This window comes from Octopus bimaculoides, chromosome 7 (genome assembly GCF_046866305.1).
Source record: "Octopus bimaculoides isolate indiv1 chromosome 7, ASM4686630v1, whole genome shotgun sequence".
Classification (NCBI taxonomy): Eukaryota; Metazoa; Mollusca; class Cephalopoda; order Octopoda; family Octopodidae; genus Octopus; species Octopus bimaculoides.
In genome coordinates, this window is record NC_142934.1 from 19,334,322 (window position 1) to 19,359,742 (window position 25,421).

General features: G+C 36.4%; 1 protein-coding gene across 1 annotated transcript; it reads right to left on the reverse strand.

Moving 5' to 3' along the window:
• Positions 1 to 699: 699 nt before the first annotated feature.
• On the reverse strand, positions 700 to 24,529 carry LOC106881368 (uncharacterized). The gene is made up of 7 exons (XM_014931732.3): positions 23,864 to 24,529; positions 15,560 to 15,691; positions 10,417 to 10,555; positions 8,500 to 8,656; positions 7,323 to 7,470; positions 6,237 to 6,365; positions 700 to 4,780 (listed from the first exon to the last, which is right to left on the reverse strand). The coding sequence occupies exons 1-7, from the start codon at positions 24,258 to 24,260 to the stop codon at positions 4,569 to 4,571; spliced, it is 1,314 nt and encodes a 437-aa protein (XP_014787218.1). The 5' UTR covers positions 24,261 to 24,529; the 3' UTR covers positions 700 to 4,568.
• Positions 24,530 to 25,421: the final 892 nt, after the last annotated feature.

Genomic DNA, 25,421 nt, shown 5'->3' on the forward strand with positions numbered 1-25,421 from the left:
AACTTCCTGCAGAACAACAAATGGATTTTTTTTTTTTTAAACACCTCTCATTCCTTTTAAGTCTTCTCCAATTTCCTTTTGCAACTTCTGAGAAGATGGCAATGTAAATGAAATGGAATGGAAAACTAGGTACTGAATTAGAAAGGGCAGATAAAGGAGTACATGAAAAATGGAACTAGAATGGTTGATGGGAAATTGTAAAAGTAACTGAAGTCTAATTATTTACACTCGAGGAGTTAGATCAGACAAGGGCACTAAATGTTACAGCATGGCCACAATTGAATCTTGTAAAAGAATAACACTGCATCTTTGGATTTACTTGTGCCTTGTTCATGGCAATCCTCCTTTCAATTATAATAAGATAAACATTTTTTTTTTGTTTATAGAGAAGACTTTGCAAGTGATCAGTGTCAACCATTACAAACCAACCCAAGGAATGGAGGGGGACATTATGTGGTTTTTCAACCTGCTAGAAATAGTAACCAAATCTCCTTCAAAGAAGGAAGGACAGCGGATAATGCAGTTCTAGATACATTATGTCTAAAACGATTAAGGAGAGAGAAACAGAGGTAGTCATGGCTGAAACATCTTTGAATGTAGATTTACTTTGACCCAGGGCTAATGACAGCAACAGACTTATAATAATGATGATGGTGTGACATGCAAGAGTTTTGCAAAACTTCAAAACAATAATAATAATCATAATTATTATATTTGTCTTTATTAGTTGGTAAAAAAATAAATGGTAATTAAATATGAACAATCCTTTGTATAATTTTAAAAAGTCATGGATGTTTAATCATGAATTGGTTGAAACAAAAAAAAAAAAAATCCACGAATAATGACATGATTCGTGAATGACTGACAATTGACGAATGATTAATCAATTATTTCATGGATATTTATGAAGAGGTAATTCATAATTTGTGACTTAAGGATTCTGATTAGATGATCCATCAGAGCAAGATAGCTTGGTATCATCTTGACCGGTATTCACTTCAGAAATGTACAAAGAGACATTAAATTTATGTATTATGACGATGATGATTTTATATGTATACTTACATATATATATAAAAAACCAAAAAGAAGAAAATACTTTGAGAACTTGATGATGGATATTAGAAAGAGTATATTTTTCATCAGACTATGTTACCAGTTTCAATCATTTTAAAAAGAGATTTAGTCATGCTGAAAGATATCAGTTCTGGGTGTTCAAATGTATGTTTTCCTCACAAAATTCACAGGGTGCTGGGTGTGAGTTTTCTTCTAATGCCTGCTGTATCATAATAGTAGCAATAAGTTTGAGCTGTGGTTGTTGTTCTTTGTTATTAAGAAGTAACTGCTAAATGTAGAAGCAGCAGCTATGCTAGTAGCCATAGTAGTGACTATCAGTCTAATTTGTAGAAGCCACAGTGGTATTAGCTTCAGCAATAGAAGCTACAGTTGTAGTAGCAATAATTTTAGTAGTTGTCTCCCACAGTTATTTAGAAGTGATCAGTACTTTGGTCATGAAAACTGTTTCTTTATCAATGTGTAAATTTTGTGCAACTGCTCATTCTGCATAAGGGGGTGATAGTAAAATTTTGCATTGAAGCCTACATTGTATTCCCATATTTTAATTTAATTTAAAATACAAAAGTATTGAACTCAGTGAACTTAGACACATATGCAGGTCAGAAACAAGAAAATTCTACAGCCTTCCTCTTATACCAATGTAACAATTGCACAAAAACAACACATTGAAAAAGAAACAGCTTTCATAAGCAAACACCAACAACCGGGGGGGGGGGGGAGGAAGGGAGACAACTATTAAAACTGCTGTAGATGTTACAGCTACTCCTTGAAGAGTCAGTACTACAACTATTACTGAAGCTGCTACTTCTTAATGGACCACTTCCACTGCTTTAACCCTTTCGCATTCAGATTATTCTGCCAAATGCAATGCTTATTCAGTTTTAAATTCAACAAAATCTCAAAGCTATGAGTATGTGAGCATTTATTTGTAGAATGACATTGTAGGTTATGTGTGAGAGATTTGATCTGTCCTATTTGAACATAGGACAGGTAGATTATATTGGCCAGTTTAAATGTTAAAGGGTTAACTGTCACTACTACTATCCAGTAGCCATCCAAAAGAAACCAACTGCAGCACCATGTGAATTTTGTAAGAAAGATATGAACTTCCAGAATTGATATGAAAGATTAATTTATTTTCCTTTATTTCCTAACAGGACTAAATCTTTTAAAATGATTGAGACCAGTTGCTTAGATTGATAAAAATGTTTAAGTTTCTTTTATGTATGACAAAGTTCTCAAAGCATTTTCTTTCAGTAATATAAATTTATTCATGTGAAATCTCTCAACCTTTACAATATATGTAAATTTTTACAAGGAAAAGACTGGTTTATGCCTGATACTTATGTTGGGAAGGAGAAAACAGAGACCAATAACATAGAAGATATCTGAAAGTTTCTATAAGACAATGTGTTGTGAACCACAAACCTGATTCCTGGTTGAAGCAAGGTTCCAATTATACAGATGGTAACATGGTGAAGGAATAATATGGCAAATAGAGCCATAAAAGCTAAGAGCAAGGCATGGAAAGAATGGAAGAAAGCTGGAAACTAGAAACATTAACAACTGGAGATAGATATTAGACATATCTAGCAAGGAGAGAAGTTGAATGTAAGAGGTTTTCCAATGTTCTGTGATGTGAGGATCAGAGGTATAAGAGAGTCCAGGTTGCAGAGTGTTTTTTCAGTATGTTTTTTGATGAAAATGTGTATGTAATAATAGCAGCACATTTGCTCTCAATGACACCAAAATGGGAGAAGTATGGAAAAGTAGATAGTGAGGTGATTGCATGTGTACAAAGTGAAATGTTGTATGGTAGCAAAACATGAGCATTGAATGAGGAGATTAACTGAAAGTTGAAAAGAAATTAGGTGAGCACACTCTGCTAAATGCATATTTGTGTCCACAGATGATGGAATGTAAATGAGCTGAATTGAAAAGCTGAGAATAAAAGGAATCGGATGTAGTATGCCAGAAAGAAGACTGAACTGATATGGACATATGATTCATGCGGAGGATGGCAGTCAGGTTAAGAAATGCGAAGAGATACAAGTAGATAGAAATTGCAGAAGAGGAAGAACTAGTGAAAAAAAGTTGGCCCTCATAAAGAAAATAACAAAATGTCACAACAAGTGGCAAGATGCTGTGCTGAAGAAGATCCTTCCAACCCATAAAACAAGGAAAAATGAACATAAAATGATGGTGATGATAATGATATTAGAAGCCAAAGTTTCTTGAATCTTGATCTGAGTTTTATGTTTTTGATTAAATGCTTGCAATGGGGAAACAGAGTGACGATATATGTAAGTAAACATATGCAAAAATACTTTGAAATATGATTAGCTAGCTACATCTGGATTTAATTGGTTGCCAGAAACAAAAAAGCAAAAAAAAGCATAACATTAGAAAACATGCTATACATTCATCCATCATTCTCACATGCAGAACACATTTTCATCTATTCATGTCATCAGAGTTATTTATAAACACATAAGCAAGTGGCTATAATTGATAAATATTTAATGTTCAGCAACCATTTTCTTTGCTAATGTGTTCCCATACACGATAATGAAATCATAAAAATATCATGACACTCACTAAATACACATGATGCATTTTTTTTGTTTTGTTTTGTTTTGGCAACTAATTAAATCCAAACGTCTTGTTGGCTCGTGAGATTTCAATATTTTTGCTTCTATGACATACAGCTTCATCATCATCATCATCGTTTAACGTCCGCTTTCCATGCTAGCATGGGTTGGACGATTGTATGCTTTAATCTTTTATGCAATCAGAAATATGAAACTCAGAGTTAGAATTCATGAAGCTTCAACTTCAAGTAAAATATATACACAGTCTGCTGTATGGATTTTTCCTTTTTGTTTGCAAACAGGCTTACCAATCAAGATATATATATATGTATATATATACATACAAATAGATAGATATACATACATACATACACACAGACCCATACACATACAGACGGTGAGTCAACAGTCACAAAGTATAAAAATGCAGTTGGTGCCAGAGCTGAAGTCAGATTATGCCAATAGACTGCAAATATGCAGTCAGACTTCTTGAGTTTTGGCACACTCTAAATATTAGATACACATATATACACACACACACACACACACACACACTATGTGTGTATATATACATAGTGCATATCTAAGTTTTATGTGTGTGTTCATAGACAAGCATCATTGTTTTAAAAGTGGACGTTAAAATGATAATAATGTATGTCTATAGAGGCACATAACTGCCTTTAAATACACACCATTATACATATATGCATGTATGAGTGTTTGTGTGTGTGTATATATATATATATATATATATATATATACACACACACACACACAAACACTCATACATGCATGTACATACAAACACCTGCCTATAACACATATACCCAAATATACTTAAACAGATGAGTGGATATGTCACATACACATAACCCTTACACACTAACAGCAAAGCCTTTACTATCGAACACGTTTAGAATGCTGTGGCAGCCAGTGAGCTAAGTGGATGGTGTTGTTGTCAGTGGCAAAGGCAAGTGAGGGACCAAGTCCAGAGTCTGTAATGTCCAAACTGAGTACATGTTCCTGGCCAGAGTGGAGAATGTAGAGAGGTGCAGTCAAATCAATATTTATCCAATCCTTGTCAGTTTCCAAACGATAAATGTACACGATACCTGCAATAAAATGACAGAAACACTGTAAATATATTATGATTAGTTTTTACAGTGGAAGAGGGAGACCCAAGAAGACATGGCATGAAGTATTGAAGGGCAATCTCCAAATGCTGAACCTTATGAAGGAGACGAGCAAGGACCGAGATATGTGGTGCATTGTTGTACCTAAAAAAGACCAGCCTACCACAACAGAATTGAGGTCCTAAAACTAAGGAGCCGCAAACAAAACATTGGTGTGGGTTGCTGGTGTTATGAGGTCCCACCGAAGCCATATTTGTAAATTCATCATCATTTCACGTATGCATATTCATGCTAACAGGAGTTTGATGGAATTTGTTGAGGTGGATTTTTTACAGCTGGATGCCTTTCCTGTTGCCAAGGTAATATTCCTCATGACTAGACATTTTTACAGAATATTGGAAATGAAAGACACTGTTCGCATGACAGTAACACAATTGTCACAAATCAGAGCAAGGAGATGGCCCCTCTCTCTCGCTCACACACAAAATGCCAATCTTTGTTGTATAAATAATGTGTTTTTAGCATGGTTTCTACAGCTGGAGGCCCTTCAAATTGCCAACTACTTTACAGTGTGGATTAGATACTATTTATTGTGCAATTAATGAGGTTACCTTCCAAGACTAAACATACAGTTACACTAGACAGACTGGTTTCACTTGTAGTGTCCACTTCTCTTACATTTTTTTTTGTAATAAATGAGAGAATGGATAAAATATAAGATTACAAAATCATTAGTCAAATGTTTAAAATGCATTACAGTGACTTACATTCCCCAGTTCACTTCATTGTCAAAAATAAGTACTAGACCACATGGAAATATCACCCACAATGAACTAGCATCTTATCCAGGAGCAAATTTATCTGCCATCTTTTTAACACTGTAAAACTGAAGCTAATTACTATCTCAAACTTATCAGTTCGTCAGATACATTTGTAATATTGTTTTTACAGAATTGCTCCAGCATGACCACAGCCTTCTGGATAGGACCAATAAGGACAAAAATTCATCTGATTTTTCCCCAAATAATCATACTTAACAACAACAAAATGTTAGGGACAGGTATGGCTGCAGACCTGAGAAGCATGCTTCCCAAACATGTGGTCCTGGATTTAGTCCCACTGCACAGCATCTTGGGCAAGTGTCTTCTACTGTGGCCCCAGGCCAGCCTAAGCCTCATGAGTCGATTTCATAGGCAGACACTGAAAAAAGCCTGCCTTTTACATTGTGTGTGTGTGTGTGTGTTGTGTTTCTTTCCAGTCACCACTTGACAACTGGTGTTGGTTAGTTTCTATTCCTGTAACTTAGAGGTTCAGCAAAACAGGCCGACAGATTTACTGGAGTCAATCTATTCAACTAAATTCTTCAAGGTGAGACCCCAGCATGACCACAATCCAATTACTGAAACAAGATAAAAAATTTTTTTCAATCCCTCACCTGCCTTGACACCAATAGCAAGTATTGGTCCCCACAGAGATATATATTCTGGAGTTCTTGTAAGATCGTGAAATATATTTTTCTCCACACAGCATTTGTCGTTAGAGTAGACAGACAGAGTATGTTTTCCTGTGAAAATAATATGGAGTATATGTAACAAAGTTTCAAAATGTTTTGTTGGGAGAAAATAGGGAATTGAAGGGAAAAAAAGACTCATATAGAGCTATATTCAATGTGCAATTTCTTTCTATTCTGTTACAGAATCAAAAGAAATATCTGATCCACTATTAAAGTTTTAACAAATGAAAACAAATTCTATTTTATATATTTCGCAGATGGAAATATAGATGCTGAACTGCTAGGATACAGGGGTATAAACAAGCAATAGTGGGGGACAAACACTGGCTCCCGTGCTGGTGGCACATAAAAAGCACCATTTGAGCGTTGTTGATGCCAGTGACATGTAAAAAGCCCCATTTGAGCGTGATCGATGCCAGTGCTGTCTGACAGGCCCCCATGCCAATGGCACATAAAAAGCACCCAATACACTCTCGGAGTGGTTGGCATTAGGAAGGGCATCCAGCTGTAGAAACCTTGCCAGATCACATTGGAGCCTGGTGCAGCCTCCTGGCTTGCCAGTCCTCAGCCAAACCATCCAACCCATGCCAGCATGGAAAGCGAACGTTAAACGATGATGATGAATGTGTTGCACATAATACTGTAATAAACAAGCATGGAAAGCGGATTTTAAACGATGATCATAGAATTTCTGTCTGCCAAATTTACTTGCAAAGCATTAGTCAACCTTGGGCTACAGTAAAACATACTTGCCCAAAGGGCTGAACCTGAAACCACAGAGTTGAGAAGTAAACTTCTTAACCACACAGCTATGCCACCAAACATGTATAATAATTAATGAACACCATGATGGTTACTCCACTCCAGGAGCCTTAATCCATCCTCTTTCTTTGTACTATATCTATAGCCTCCATCATCATTCATAGACATGAAAGTATATTCTACCAAATACTATCACCACCCTCTCACAAAATCTCCCTTATCACAATATAATGAACTCTGACCTACCTGACAAACACAGAAGACGATCACCACAAAGTACGATTTGCTGTACTGGTCCAGATGTTGAGAGTACATTGAAGGGTAAAAGATAACGTTTGTGGGTCTCAGTTAGTTCCCAGATATATATATTGCCCTCGTCATCACCAGATGCAACCTAAAGAAAAATTAAAAGATATGTCATCATCTGAAATAAAAATTCGAATGAAAAATCATTTGTTTTACATACATTTTTCTATGCTAGTATGAAGCATTTTTACAGCTGGATGTCCTTTTTGTTGCCAACCCTTACATATTTTTCAAGTAAGGAATTTTCTTTTTCCCCATGGCTTCAAAGGCATGAAGCAAGAAAACAAGTTACTGGCAGGAGTGCCAACAACAACACCAGTTGAATAACTTAGTAAGCCCCAATGTAAATGTAGAAACTCGCTCGTTCCCTCCCTCACTCACACACACACACACACGATGAGCTTTTTTTGCAAGTTTTCAGCTAACAAATCCACTCGCAAGACTTTGGTTGCCCCGGGGCTCTAGCAGAAGACATTGGCCTGAGGTAGTGTGCAGTGGGACTAAACATGAAACCATGAACTTGAGAAGTGACAATATGTGCATCTCTGATCATGATCAGGACTAGATAGATGGGGAGCATCATAGCCATGTGTTGAGAGGGATTCTTTGTGGTTTAAATAACATGTAACAAAAACAAAGTTTGAAGGAAATATTAGTCATTTTTCATACTTTCTAACGGTAAGCAAATAGGAAATAACAGTTGCTACCCAAGGACAAAAACCATACTATCATTATTTAACGCTCATGTTCTATGCTGCCATGGGTTGGACAGTCTGGCAGGATCCAATGGGCTCAAGGGCTGTGTTGTACCAACCGCTTTATAGCATGTACTGGATACCAGCACTAATGAGGTCACAATGCAACTTGCAAGACTAAGATCCTCTTTGGGTAGGACCACAGGATAGAGGGAGGTGGCTTTACACTATGGGATGAGGGTTAAAGTGAGAGAGAAAGATCCAGCATAGAATGTGTACTGGATGCTTCCTTTGTGCTTCCAGCACTAGTTCAGAAAATGAAATACCAAAGGAGAACATGGATGATTCAAAAGATAACAAAACAACAATTGTGTATTCATATATCAGTTAAAGTGTAGTGTGCAACAAAACCAGGCACCTACCTTATTTTTCCAAAGACATGTGGCTGTTATGTTTGATGAACCATGCCCTAGCAGGTGAAAACATCTGACAATGTTGAAATCTGGTGTAAGAGTGAATACCCACTGGCCGTGAAGTATAGTATCCTGGTTTCCAGTCACAAAGTTGGATCCCCAGGAACTAGGCAATAAAACAAACAACAAGAGGATGTAAAAACAATGTAACATGGAAAATATAATTTAAAAAACAGCATTTCACACATTAGCACGATAAATTCTTAATTTGTTATGATTTCTTTTGTGGATAAGGAAAATAAACGAAAACCTAGTGGTGATAACCACTGTAGATCAGGAAGGGAGATGATTTTAAGAAATTAAGAATAATTTCTCAACATCAAAATACAGAGCAATTTAGGTATGTTAGTAAATTAATTTAGCATTTGAACCTGAGACAGCACATGTACAAAAGTGGTTCTGTTGGCAAGGAGTATGATGTAATCAGATTATCACAGTAAACATTATTACGGCCTCACAAGAAAGTCCAGTCACATGAAACCAATGTTTTATCTTTTACTTGTTGCAGCTATTAGACTGTGTCCATGCTGGGGCACAACCTTAAAAGGGTTTAGTCAGACAAATCAACCCCAGTACTTATTTGTAAGTTAGGTACTAATTCTATCAATCCCTTTGCTGAACCGCTAAGATACAAGGATGTCAACTAACCAATTCTGGTTGTTATATATATTTATATACAGTGGTGGGCACAGGTAACCAGAAAGTGAGCTTCGCTAACTGCTAATCTACTAACTAAATAAGTTGGCTTTACAAACGCTAAACAGGTAAAAAAATGAGCAAAAGCTAACGCTAACTGCTAACTTTTATCAAATGAATTTAGTTTCAGTTTGATTTTCTGGCTCTAAACCCCTAAAAACAGACCTAGAGAACTTAAATTTTCATGTTGTAGCTTAGACATAGAGCTTTCCAAAAAGGTATAGCATACCAAAATCAAATGACGATCAAGGTGTATGCAAATAAATGAACAAATGAAATTAAACATTAGTTTTTCAGTCAACATACATTTTATTTACTGTTCAAAAAGTATTAAACGAATCAAAATGGTATAATATGGGATAAGTATCATGCCAAGATCAGATGATGATCAAACTATACTACTCTGGCTGGGCTTTCTCCATTGCCTCAATGTGATGCTGGCTGCCCTTCATAAGCATCAACCTCTCAAAGTTACCATCTGACAGGGTAGCTATTAGCAGATTAGTGGAACCGTACCCACCACTGTGTGTATATATATATATATATATATATATATATAGTCCAACCCATGCTAGCATGGAAAGCGGACGTTAAACGATGATGATGATGATGATATATATATCAAGTTTAAATAGAGCTCAAAACTGATCCATTGAAAATACTTTATTATAATAATAATAATAATGATGAAAATGACCTATGAACATTTCGATGGAACATCCAGAATGATTAATACATATAAAATATTATAAAATATAGGATACTCCATCTCCTCGGGGTCCCATTATTATTGCTATTATTATTGCTATTATTATTATTATTATTATTATTATTATTATTATTAGTCGTAGTAGTAGTAATATACACCCAATAAAAACAGAAAACATTCAAATCCAATTTTCATAGTTGACCCATGAAAATATACAAAACAGGATGAAAAGGTATCGGACGATATATATATATATATATATATATATATATATATATATATGTATATATATATATATATATATATGTATTTATTACATGCACCAGGCAGAACACCTCCAAGATCAAGTCATTCTTCCAGCTCAGTGTAGTCTGGCTATTTACCATTAAGGTAACCTTGTGCACACCCTGGAAGTGCTGCCTTAAATCAACCAAAGTATCTTCAAAATAAAAGTCATTTACCTGATTGATGTTACAATTGTTGAATGGGACAGGCAGCGGGTCATTCTGTGTTCTGATCTGTATGTAGTGTACAACAGTTCTCGGTCATCTGAGCCCGATATAATGGTGAAGGAGGTAGTCTTGCCATTTTTCAGATTAGCTGTTCATTACCATGGAAACAAGAATAAAATGAGACTATAATCAGAAACAGAAAGATAAAAGACATATACTCTTTTACTTGTTTCAGTCATTTGACTGCAGCCATGCTGGAGCACCGCCTTTTAGTCGAGCAAATCGACTCCGGGACTTATTCTTTGTAAGTCTAGTACTTATTTTATTGTTTTTTTTTGCTGAACCGCTAAGTGACGGGGACATAAACACACCAGCATCGGTTGTTAAGCAATGATAGGGGGACAAACACAGACACACACACATATATATATATATGACGGGCTTCTTTCAGTTTCCATCTACTAAATCCACTCACAAGGCTTTGGTCGACCCGAGGCTATAGTAGAAGACACAAGCCCAAGATGCCAACAGTTTGCAGATAGAAAACATTATATGCAATGATGGCTATAGGCTATGAACTACCCAGTCATTATATGAGAAGATGGCTATAGGCTGTGGACTATCCAAAAAGTTCTGTCTTTTATAATTACTTGCTGAAGACAATGATCTACTTTGATGACAAATATAGTCTGAACATTTTCGGATGCAGTTGGCAGGTCATACCTGTTCTTGCAGCCACTGTCAGTAGGCCTCCCTCCTCAATCTCAGATGAGGGCTGATGGTGGGAAGAGCCACTGGCTGAAGAATATCTGCCCCCATGAACTCCATCTGACCATGCAAGTACACACTCACACACACATATATACACTTATTTGCCTTGTATTCTACATGTGCTAGCCTTCCCGAGGTTGATGCTCCGCATGCACTACACTGGTTATTGGAGTTGAGTGTGGAATGTAGTAAACCAGTGATTGACTTGTACCGTAACTTAGCGATTCGGCAAAAGAGGCCGATAAAATAAGTGCTAGGCTTACAAAGAATAAGTCCTGGGGTTGATTTGCTCAACTAAAGGCAGTGCTCCAGCATGGCCACAGTCAAATGACTGAAACAAGTAAAAGAGTAAAAGAGATACATATGTACACACATACATACATACACACACATACATCTGTGAATACACAAGCACACTTGCATTCTGGCGCACACACATGAGCACATGTATAGAAAAAAAATGACTGATTATAATATGGAATGACTGTCTCCAAAAATTTATGTTCAAAGTAATTGATTGTATAAGTGGGTTGCAGTTTTAATTCCACATAGCTAAATGTTAGTAATACATACCAGGCCATCAGGGGAAAACAGCCCAATAAAGATTGCTGCCCTAGATTTTTCTTCCATATTCTATCTAAGCATTAGCTTTTATAGAATCCTTAAAACTGAGAAGATACATTACACACACACACACACTTTCTCACTGGTCTATAAATGTAAATACATACAGTCAAGCACTTAGCAGACACTCACGTGAATGGACATGGGAAAATTAATAGTTTAACTCACAATGCCAAAATGTGCAAGAGAAAACGTGAGAAACTAAAACATAAAGAACAAAAGAAAAAAGCTGAGAGGTCACAACAGTAATGTAAAATTTCTGTTATTGTTATAAATAATATTTTATGCGCGCAATAATTTTTCCTCCTGTTTCTATGCACATGTGTGCGTGTATTCACACATGTACAACTAAATTTTTGGTAACTGAGGATCCAAGACCTTTAATCTGGAAAAAATTACAAGAGAACACTTAAATTTCCTGTCCCCATTTTTAATAATCTTTACACTATTCAAGGCTTCACAACACACATTTTTATATTCTTTAATATACTATGAAAAGTTTGGTATTGAAAATGTTCGTAAAAACAGTGACAGTCTGCTAGGAATATACACCAAGCCATAATGTCTTCTGTTAATACAGCAAAATGGATAATCTGGCACAGGTCTAGAACCAAAAGTGCCAGAAAATTGGTGGTGTACATGTGTGTGTATGTGTGAATTAGACACACACAATATTAGCACTGAAAAGCAATCTGTATATCTTACTTTATGTGGATATACAATAGAAAGCAACAATAGTGTGGCATTCATCTTGAGAAAGGATTTCATATAGAGATATAGTGCTAAAAAGCACAGAAGTATAAGTAGCAGATGAAAAATTACCAATACTGGTGGTGGAATTATGAGATCACATGATTTCTGTGTACATAATCACCGCAGGCTTAGACAAATTTTCCCTGTACTAAGATTATATATATATATATATATATAAATACATACACACACACACACATGATAAACCAACACATGCCAGTATGTAACATAGACATTAAGTTTTAATGATGAGGATTGTATGGTTAAGAGGTTTGCTTCAGAATCACATGGTTAGGGATTCAGTCCCAGTACATGTATCTTGTTGGTTTGCATTCTATACAACAGCCATGGGTTGACCAATAACCTCTTTAGTGTAAATGGTAGACAGAAACTGTCATATGTCTACATATGTGAATGAGTTTGTATTTCCCCACTTGTCTTCAAGTGTATTTGCAGACCGTGTATTCACATGTATTCACAACAGCATAACACACACATCATCATCATCATCGTTTAATGTCTGCATTCCATGCTGGCATGGGTTGGATGATTTGACAGGAGCCTGCACTAGACTTCTGTCTGCACCAGACTTCTGTATCTGTTTTGGCAGGGTTTTTATGGCTGGATGCCCTTCCTAACACCAAGTATCCAGTAGAGTGGACTATTCATTTATAACACATATTCATTATAACTATTCTATACTAATATGAAATAAAATAGTCTTATAAAATTAGCTTATTCATTAAAGGCAAACACATATGTGCACACTTTAACCATTTAACACTTAAACCGGCCTTATCTGGCCCAAATATTCCATCTATTTTATGTTCAAACTAGCTAAATCTGGCTTCTTACACCTACCCAACAATGTCATTCTAAAACTTTAAATCTGCAAGACAATCCATGACGAATTCAAAACAATGTGACGAGATAAACATTACATTCGACAAAATAAGCTGAATGCTAAAGGTCAACTCTATAATGATATTTAACAGAGACAGTTTAATTTATGCCTCATTTTTATAATGAATTGAAAATTATTTACATATTGTCTAATATTGATAGTTTTAGTTTAAGCAAGTAGTAGCTACTGTCCCGGTCCCTGCAAGAACTGTAAAAGTCATATAAAGAGATTTAGCCAACAAAATGAGAGTTAATAATGAGGAACTTACAATGCAGGTAGGGACCCATGAGGGCTCAGTTTTATATATCGTCATAACCATTTAACGTCCACTTTCCATGCTGGCATGGATTGGACAGTTTGACAAAAGCTAACCAGCTGAATGTCTGCCCAGGCTCCATGTCTTGGCATGGTTTCTACGGCTGGATACCCTTCCTAACACCAACCACTTTACAGAGTGTACTGGGTGCTTTTACGCAGCGCCAGTATGGGTGCTTTTTATATGGCCCCCAGCACTTATGAGCCCACAAGATTATAGATGCTCAGCTGGTGAGGGATGCAAAGGACAAGCCTGTATGCAAGGGCAACCATGCTTTTACTAAGCTTGACATGTCTTTTCAAACACAGCAAACCGCCAAGATTCTCGGTCTGCTATCATCCCCTCTGCAAGTCCCAAAGTTTATAGATCCTTTCTCACCACTTCGTCCCACATCTTTCTGGGTCAACCCCTTCTATATGTTCCCTCTACAATTAGAGATCAGCACCTCTTGATGCCACTGTCTTCATTCATATGCATTACATGGCCATACCAGCGCAGTCCTTTCTCTTGCACACAACATCCGATGCTACGTATACCCAGTTTTTCCCTCAAATCACTTACACTGTCATATATGCACACTGATACTCCCCCACACTCACACACATATTACACACACATGTATACGAGTTCCAGTATTAGTAAAGTTTACCTATAATTTTTATTATCACTAAACAAGATGTACACATATGTGCATGCATATTCATGTACACTCACTAGATTCAAAACACACACACACACACAGAAGCACACATTTTTCATCAGCTGAGAATATTTTTGTGAAGTATTCCCAGTTAATAGAAGATTATAAATAAAGGATTATATGTGCTATTTTTTATATATTAGTGTTTTTTTTCATTTTTTTTTTATATAAATACATTGTGTGCACCACATGCAAAAGGATTGAGACAGGTGAGGAAATTCTGTGAATCTAATCTGACCAGTTTAAGCATTAACGATGATGATGATGATGATACATAAAATACCTTTTCAAAAAAGCAGTTTGACATCTACACGTGCACACACACACACACACACACAGCTGTAGGATTGTCAAACAAAGAGAGCGACATAGTTAATAGTAATGTGAAAGCACGTAGCCCACCTGATTCAGCAGGTTATGCTTTTTCTTGTTGCTGTGGTGGTGGTGGTGGTGGTGGTAGCGAGTTTCATATTGTACTGTTTAGTTCAGATACCCTTGAAAATATTGGTCATAATTTTAGTGTAACTAAGACACAAGTAACCTGTTGTAATAAAACCTACTTCAAGCTATAGTCACTGAAATTTCAACATGTATTCATTCATGCTGGCAAGATTTAAAGATTTAGACAGGTCTTCAATACAACATCCCACAAAATTGTTTTTGTTTTTTATCACTTACTTAAGAGAAAAGAGAGGTTCTGTGTCAAAAGCTTGGCGATACCTGCTCAGGGGTCTATGCTTTAGCTTCATTACTATGACAACAGTCCAGATATTTATTGATCAAACCTTGTATGTTCATTTTCTGAATTTTATCAATAAAATCACATAATCATAATCTACTCCACTGAAAACCTATCACTACACAATTTCATAGAAAAATTTATGCTTTTCAATAAGTTAAAAAGAGACTTGTCCTGCACCTCCTAAGTTAAGTCTCTTCCTCTCTCTATTACTCTCTCCTCCTCCTCCTTCCATACAATGTAAAGTTTAACTGGAGAAATCAATCAATGTTTAAATTGGCTATTATCATACATGGAGATTTCCTAGAGGAAAAAAAAAACAACAAACAAAAAAAAAAAACTTACAAAAATCTAAGACAGCGAGAGCAGTCACTGCACTTCGGTGCCGATGGAGTAATGAATTGGTCTGATGTTTCATTCCAGCATTCTCCCAACAAATCACACTGCCATTCTCATGGCCAGTCAGTAACAGATTACCTAAAGAGAAACATAAAATTACATTCACAAAAGGAATTCTTTATATTATTGAGTTGAAACTCAATAATGAAAACAGGTGAATCGGATTACAAAATCAAAAGAAAAAAAAAAGAGATTAAATAAAACAGATGCACGGGGGTGGGGGAATTTAGAAAAATAATGAAGGTGAACAAGACTAGAAAACTGATCTGTTGAACAATTATAGAAAACTGATACGTTGAAGCAAATACAAAAATCAATCAATCAAAGGTTGATAGGATTGCAGAGTCTAGATGATCAGAAAAAGACACTGTGCTATTTGGTTAAGATGCTTTTTATATTTGGAGTTCAAATCCTGCTCAGTTCTTTTTAACCTTCCACCCACCCAAAATAAGTACAGTAATAAATCAATTTACGAGGGCCTGCTTTACAAGACCCAGGGTTTATGAGTTTTATTTTTCAAACTCTCGGAGTGGTTGGCGTTAGGAAGGGTATCCAGCTGTAGAAACTCTGCCAAATCAGATTGGAGCCTGATGTAGCCATCTGGTTCACCAGTCCTCAGTCAAATCATCCAACCCATGCTAGCAAGGAAAGCGGACGTTAAACGATGATGATGATGATTCAAATTTTGAATGAAGTGCAAAAGTTTCTACTACCATAACAAATGCTTCTGCATGTTACTGAGAAATTCATAGAGAGCAAAATAAAGTTTCTAAGCAAACAACTCTAGACTTATTTTTTAAAAAGAAATCTACAAGTCTGTCTTGTCTACAAATGCTAGTGAATCGACAATTGCATCTCTAAGTGATAGTGTGTGTGAGTCTAGTGCGAGTGATTCAGAAAACCATTATAATAATAATAATTTTTATTACAAATGATCTCGACATTCTTTTTACTTCACATTAAATATTCTTTACATTCTACAGATGTTTTATCGGTATTTATTTATGAGTATGATAAATTTTATAGGCAAAATATTTTTTCTGGGAATGAATTACGATTTATAACATTGCTACTATGGGAAATTATTGCTCTGCTTTACGAGTTTTCGCTTTACAAGCGGTCTCTGGGAACAAATTTACTCGTATACCATGGCATTACTGTACCAGTAAAATAAATATTGGGACCAGTATAATCAACTGTATAACATGTCCCCACCACTCACTCAAAAATGACTTTTAACTCATTTTATACCAATCCACCTTTGGTTCTATGATATAAATTACCCATTTTAAAGTGAGCCAAATTAAAACCTTCCATCAAAATTACATGTAAATTTATATTCTCAACAACAGATTAATAAGGGCTAAGTTATTTTCTTAAAATTTATGTGCAATAAATTGCTTATACTTTACAATACACAAAGTATTTTAAATGTTTTTTTTTATACAATTCATAATAATATTTAATTATAAAAATACAGAAGAATTTTTTTAATATATCCACTGAATGGTTATGGGGACTTAGGAATCAAAGGAGGTCTACAGGCGAAAAATGATTGAGAACCACTGCTCTAAGTGGTCACTTCAATTGCTAGAAATAACAGATATTCTTCATATCACAGTTGACAGTCTTTAAGAAAAGATTATATATAGCGCAATCCAATATACACCATGTATGAGAAAAACATAGAAAAAAAAAAGACAGGATAATCATTGCTGGAATGTCTTTTCTTCTTGGTTTGCTAGATTAAGACTGACCTACGGTCAAACAACAATTAGCGTTTACTTTATGGACCTCTAACAGCTGAAAGATACATTATGTCTGGAGGGAAAATGCAGGAGTGATTTTGATGGTAGATTTGCATGATTAGGTAGGATTAACCTGAATTTAACCCTTTTAGCATTTAGTCCAGCCATGTGTGACCCAAATAATCTACTTGTTTTATGTTCAAACTGACCATGTCCAGCTTATCACACCTACACTACAATATCAGTATAAAATTAAACAATCACATCAATGAAGTCTCGAATCCATGAGATAATGCATGATTAATTCAAAACAATGTGAATGAATAAGCATCGCATTTGATAGAGAAAGCTGACTGCTAAAGAGTTAAACACTTAAAACGAGTTAAACACTTAATAGTTACTACTAATATTTGTCAACAGAATATGAACTTACTGCCAAGATGTACCTATTACAGAAATATTCTCATCATAAACTGTCCCCAATCACAGGATTAACTTTTCTACTAATACTATAAGTGGCATTTAATCTCTAGATTTTGATAATGTTATGCCTACCATTCTTATTTTAACATATAGGTCACAAACATCCATTGAACATAGCTATATCTTAAAACTATAACGTATAGATATTACTAACATGCACACACACCTTTCATAAACGTCTTCTAAATACATCTACATCACAACCCTAAAACCATCAGTAACATTTCGGTGTTCTAGACATTTGCCTGCTCTGACCAGCTCCCAAACACACCCCACAACCCTTCCTCACATCTGTAACAACGTCTACACCACAACTTTCTCCCCAACATCTGTCACAACCATGTCTCTTACATTTAAGTTCAACCGTTTTTCACATATCAGTCGCGACCGTTATTAACTGCCATAGCCATCTCAACATGTCAGTTGCACATATTTATACAATGGATTCCACTTAATTGCATAACTCTTTAAAAAGCGGATTCATTTTGCATCAAAATTGATCAGTTAATTGCATATGCAAATGACATTTTTAGTTAACTGCATGAAAGCTTTTCACTTTTTAATAAAGAAGTGGTCAAATCTGGCGTAAAACTAAGCATTTGGTTTGATCTCAATAAAGCAATTCTGGAAGATCCCATTTTCACAATGAGTTAAAATGGCAGTAGTAGGTATTTTAATGTTACAAGAATCAAATTACCCAAGTTATTCTTACCATTTCAACGAATGAAAAACTGCCAAAGTTTTGACTGCTCTGTATTTTTACTGTATGTAATTCATCATCACCATCATTTAACGTCATAGGCGCAGGAGTGGCTGTGTGGTAAGTAGCTTGCTTACCAACCACACGATTCTGGGTTCATTCCCACTGCGTGACACCTTGGGCAAGTGTCTTCTACTATAGCCTTGGGTCGACCAAAGCCTTGTGAGTGGATTTGGTAGACGGAAACTGAAAGAAGCCCGTCGTATATATGTATGTATATATATATATATATATATATATATATATATATATATATATATATATATGTATGTGTGTATATGTTTGTGTGTCTGTGTTTGTCGCCCCCAACATCGCTTGACAACTGATGGTGGTGTGTTTATGTCCCCGTAACTTAGCGGTTCGGCAAAAGAGGGCGATAGAATAAGTACTAGGCTTACAAAGAATAAGTCCTGGGTTCGATTTGCTTGACTAAGGGTGGTGCTCCATCATGGCCGCAGTCAAATGACTGAAACAATTAAAAGAGTAAAAGAGTCCATTTTCCATGCTGGTATGGATTGGACAGTTTGACAGGAGCTGGCCAGCTGAAGAAATGCCCAGGCTCCATGTCTGTTTTGGCATGGTCTCTACAGCTGGATGCCCTTCCTAATGCCAATCACTTAATAGAGTGTACTGTCACAAAGCACCAGCATGGGTGCATTTCTGTGGCACCAGTATGGGTGCTTTTTATGTGGCATCAGCACTCATGAGCCTGCAAGATTAAGGAATACTAGGATGGAGAGGGTTGCAGGGGACAAGCCTGTATGCAAGGACATGTAAAAAAAAAATTGTTCAATAAATTTTATTCCAGATGAAATTTGTGAAAAAAGACATACTTCAATCAAGCAGTGAATGGATGTTGTTTTCATTGACCGCAATTAACATGATCCACCTAATTAACTTGTCTTAATCAACAATATGTAATTCAAACTGTGTGGAAATCATTTCTTTCTTTCTTTCTTTCTTCATCCTTTTAAAGCTTAGCCAGGCTCATGGGCCCAGTTTCCCGGTTTCTATGGCGTATATGTGTTCCTCCTCCCCCTAGCCGGACGGGACGCCAGTCCATCGCAGTTTTACTCAAGAAACAGGAAGAAAGAGTGAGAGAAAGGTGGGGCAAAAGAGTACAACAGGGGTCGCCACTACCCCCTGCTGGAGCCTTGTGAAGCTTTAAGTGTTTTCGCTCAATAAACACACACAACACCCGGTCTGGGAATCGGTGGAAATCATTACCATGACATAGATGTATCTGGCTACACTGAGCAATTGAAGAATACTAAATAGAATAGGAAAACCTCATAGAGGATAAAAGAATCACCATAGTGATACATCATGGCCGTCATTTTAATGCCCACTTTTCCATACTGGCATGAGCTGGATGGAATTTATTGAGGTAGATTTTCTATGTCTGGATACCCTTTCTGTCACCAAACCTCACCTGTTTCCAAGCAAGGTAATATTTCCCCATGACCAGACATGCTCACACAGACTAGTGGAAATCAATGACATTGCTTGTATGACGGTGACAAGCATTTTACAACTATCACACAGTGTCAAGACAAGACACACACACACACACACACATACATACACACACACACACACATCAAGCTTCGGTCAGCCCAGACTATAGAAGACATTTGCCAAATATTGATACATATTAATATAAAAAAAATTACTTGGACTCGAGTAAATTACATCTACACAAAATATACCATAAATATAGAAAAACTATTTCTTGTTATAATTATATTATCTATGCATGTATGATATAACCACAAGACCTTACTATCATCTGTTAGCAGTAATTTATCTTCATCCACATTACACAACTGCAGTCTCTTAGTTTATTGTAGACTAAGTGAATTTGGCTAATTCATTTTTACAATTATTTGTTTCAGCCAGAAGTTGTGATCATAATGAGGCGCCACCCTTTTTAAAAGTTATTTAGGTCAATGTCCAATTGTATCAAACAGGCTGCTAACTGACAATTATTCATAGACACAATACCACAACTGCTGCTCTTTTGCGTCTTGTGTTTCTACAGAGGGTCAAATTGAACTTCCTTTGGCAACAAGGACTCCCATTTTCAAAGCAGCCAGCCAACCAAGCCTCCATGTAGCTGCATTAACCCATTCGTTACTAACCCAGCTGAAACCGGCTCTGGCTCCGAGTACAAATATCTTGTTTTCAAATGTTCTGAATTGAAATCTTCCACCAAAGCTTAGTCACAATTTATGTTCCTAACACTAGCTTAATGATAACTAGGTTATTTTACTAAATACTTTGTTATATTTAAAGCAATTGAAAGAAACACAGAGCATCTCAAAATAAATACGGTAACAAAAGGGTTAAAGGAGCATACCAAAACCCAGCATAAAAATTTCAATCACTGAAACAGAATCAACTGCACTATTCCTTACTTCCTTTTCCCTGCCTCCCAGTGCTGTACTAAGCATTTTGCCCCTTCCTGCTACTTAAATTTATAATCTCCAAGAACACTTGTTCCCTCCATCATACATCAACCAAGAGAAATAGGGTTTCCGATTGGCTAGTTCTTATGATTGCATGTTGTAACCATACCTGACTGTGACACCAGCAATCAGTACAACAGATTATCCATTATAGCACAAGTTGGATGAGTCTTCTATAACAGCATCTTTCCACTTGGGGTTCCTTGTCTACTCCTTTCAAGGTTCAACATTTTAGTATTCCTCTTCTCCAGGGTCTTATCAACTTGAATTTCTTGACACTTCACCCAATTGTAAAGCTGCACGCACAACATGTCCAGCCTGCGAAATGTTTTTTCCCATGAGAGTTCCTGACCCCAGTTACGAACTCATTTGCATACAGCCAATCAGAGCTCAACTATCAAACTAATTTATGAGTGCATAACAAGTGATGGGCGACAAGATAAGGTCACTTGGGTAAGGAATGACCATGCTTCTTTTCTCTTTTAAGAATGCTTCTTGTTCTTGTCTCAACCATGGCAGCTTCTATGTAGTTATTTGTGTTGTTTACTTTGTAAAACAGTAAGGGGAGAGGGCTGCTAGCACATCACCCTCTACCCACATTTTTCCCATCCACATCTTTACCATATGGGGCCTTAACCAAATCCAATAATAGGTATAGATGCAAATCTATCTAATCACTGGTCTCCTAAAATCAGGAATAACTTGGCGATGGGTCAACTTACAACATTGTTCCTCATCTTGAGTTTACTTGGTAGAATATATTTTACCAACAGATTGGTTGTTTTTAAAACACATTCACGAATGTTATGTTGGGCTTTGCGTTAAGGCATAATCTGAGAGCTGAACAGCACCTTTCCTTTCCCACTTTTCAAACAATCTTTCAACGGTCTACAAGCACCAATGCAGTTTCTGCCACCACCAACCTTTCTCCTGGATGCTGCAGTTGGTTGCACACCAATTGCCAACCTTTGTTAACTTGACAACAAGGTCAAGGTGAGCTCTGATTGGCTGTATGCAAATGAGTTCATTACTGGGGTCTGGAACTCTCATGGGGAAAAAACATTTTGTGTCCAGCCCAGCACACTGCAGCTGATTCCTCTAACACAGTGGTTCTCAACTGGAGTCCATATGACATTTTTGGGGGTCCACATAACGAAATTGTAAACTAGGGGATCCACAATAGTATTTTAAGGGCCCCTGAAAAAATTTTGCTTTAGATGTTATATATTGTTATGTATTGCAAGAAACAGCTAGATTATTTTCTTTAACATTTTACCTAGTTCAACTTACACAAGTTAATGTGTGAAAAACAAAATAGGAATTTGAAAAGAAGTTTCTATAAAACTAGTTTTTAAACATCGAATGGCTATGGGGATCCACCAGAATAAAATGGTAATCAATGAGGTCCATAGATAAAAAATACTATAGGCGAGAACCCCTGCTCTTACACAATGCTCTTAGGGAAAACAAAAATGTCACACAATCACAATTTAGATTGTGACAACCCTTCTAACAGGTACTTCAGTTGCTTCCTCGGTCACAACACCTCCAATGATGATGATGTTTACCTTAGGGTACCCTGATCAAAAGCGTTCCAGGGTATGACCATCTATTTGTCTTTCCAGACAGTTTATTATGCATTATTCCTTTTTATAAAATGATAGGGTGTTTGAATGACATCTACATGCTTTATATAACATGCCAAGTTACACATGTAGAGGCTTCCTCGTATAATCATGGCTTTTTACAAACCAGGTTCAATTCTTGCTGATGTTAACTTTACCTTTCATCCTTCGACATTGATCAATATATACCTGTCATCAACTACTGGAGTTGACACAGTAGGCTATACCGTATATTGAGTAATAAGCCTAAATTAGAAATTAATATTTTGGCATTAAATAAAAAATCTATTTTCTCATTAAGTCTAACTACCTACCAATATGTGCAACCCGTCAGGAATACTATGCGGTCAGTTGACCTGGTGAAATAGCAGCCAAAACTCCATCAACTCAAAACATATCTTAAAGATATACTACGACTAAATAAAAAAAACGAGGTGTAATGTTTGTAACATCTCTAATTACAGGTGTACTTGATCAGGACTGACTCGAGGCTAAACAATAACTATATTACTGACTCTTAATCTGTTTTCATCTAAAGTGCAGTTGACATCGACACTATCTTTAGAGGCCAAGACATTCACACCTTTAAGTAAAGAAATGACACTTAGAGGCCCTTAATCGTTTTACTGTAGATTTTTAAACATCCGTCTATCTTTTTGCAATTTATTATGACTCTAATTTGAAAATTACAAAAAGTATGTATATAAATATGTTTTGTTTTTATTTGTAATTGTGTACACTTTTAACCCATAAACTCAAACGAAAACAGCAATTTAAATTTTCAGAATGCAAGCAAAATATATTTATGCACATGAAATTGCAAACGAAATAAATTTATAGAAAAAGTAAGCTTTACAGTTGTAAATACCCTGAGGATAACTAGCTTTTATTATTATTATTAATAATAATTATTATTATTCTGAATTTGATGTTCAAAACACAATCTGGAAGATCGTTGAGAAGGAAAAAGAAAACATAATAAAGTTAGAAGTAGCGGGGGATCCAGACTGAAATGAATGTCTGCTTTTGTTAATGTAGTCTCACACCTACTTTTCGGATGGTCACGACTAGAATGCTTTCAGCAGGATTACGGGAGGGCCTGAGGCGCGACGATAATAAACAGACGTAATTGAAAGGAAAGAGAAATCATATCAAAATCAACTTACCATGGAACTTAACACATGTAGGTTTACCTCGGAACTTCGACTGTTTGACGGTTCGACGAAGGCAGTGCCATTGACGAAGACATCGGCTGCGACAATAAGCGATGTAAACCTCACGCCAGTATTGCCAGGGTAAGCGCACACTGAGTATTTTGTCCCTCATACGGGAGTCGCACTCCAGCAGGTTGTCCACATCTACCAGACCGGTCATTTGTTCGAGAGCAGGGGTGGGAATTTCGTACAAACAAAACGAGCACCACATGCTGACGTCCTGCGTTAATTCGTAAACAATTCGGTACCAGTACTTACAAACTTGACCCATACGGAAAAGCGTGGTGCCGTCCAATTTTAGGAAAATGATCCGAAGAACTTCCTCGGGGATGTCGCTCAACTCTGTCATTTTTGTTGTTGTTGTTTTAAATGTGTGAAATATATAAATATATACACGCCATCATTGATAATATATAGTACACGGTGTTGTTTTGGTGGTTAAGTGAAGAGTCGAAACTGACGTCTGTATATGTAAGAGAATGTGAAGAGATAGTGGGGAATAGCTTGGAAGTAATTACTGCCCATCTTCACTGCCGTGTCAATGGCGATAATATACTCCGAAGATATCTGCCTAATCTCCCTTTATATATCACTCTCTAGGGAAGAAGCATATGGAAAAGAAAGACAAAGGTACGGGAGTGAGGAAGGGGGAGGAGATAAGAGGAATAGAAGGGAAGAAGAAGTGAGAGGGTAGAAAGAAAAACGGAGTAAGGGGGGCTGGAAGTAGTGAGGGGGGAGGCAAAGAAAAGATTAAGCAATAAGAGAGAGGAGATGAGGAAAAGATGTTATATGGAAGAGGGAGGAAGAGTTCGATGAAGTAACTAATAGAGAGGGAGAAAGGGAGAGAATGTGGTGAGGGAAATATGAAGTATTGAGAAGAAGCAAATAAGAGAGAAAGAAAAGACGAAATAATAAGAATGGTCTGAAAAGAAGGAAAGCGAAGAGGCATAAAAAAAAGAAAGAAAAAAAATTGTGTTCGGGGATCAAATTAATGTTCTCATATTTTTCATGCTGATGGAAACTCCGGAGTAATTAACCTTCGTAATTATTTTTTAAAATATCAAGTTAATGAGGTGTAAGAACAGAACTAATGACGATAATAACAGCTGAGAATCGATTTCATGCAAAGTCCTTGAGATTTCCTCTGACTACCACTTGTGTTATTTCTCCTACCACATATCAACACATCGCATTTAAACTCACAGGTACTTACAAAATATATTTGCATTCCAATACATTTGACCCAACACACATGCAACACTCGCGCACGTTCTCTGTTTCAGTCAATGGACTGCAACCATACTAGGACACTGCACTTAAAAGGTTTTAGTCGATCAAGTCGGCCTAAGTACATTTCTATAGCTTTAAGCCTTGTACTTATTCTATCGTAGTCTTTTGCTGAGCCGCTAAGTTACGAGCACGTAAACAAACCGAAACTGTCAAGCATGGACAAATATACACATTTTCTCCCACTGCCAACTATGAAGAGCACAGGGTTACATAATCAGGC

What these genes read in the sequence shown, in the direction of transcription:
- LOC106881368 (XM_014931732.3), bottom strand. Translation starts at nt 24,260, where the DNA reads ATGACAGAGTTGAGCGACATCCCCGAGGAAGTTCTTCGGATCATTTTC. An exon ending in TACATGTGTTAAGTTCCATG is followed by an intron (nt 15,692 to 23,863) that starts GTAAGTTGATTT and finishes GTTTCTCTTTAG; the next exon opens with GTAATCTGTTACTGACTGGC. An exon ending in TCTCGCTGTCTTAGATTTTT is followed by an intron (nt 10,556 to 15,559) that starts GTAAGTTTTTTT and finishes GGTAATGAACAG; the next exon opens with CTAATCTGAAAAATGGCAAG.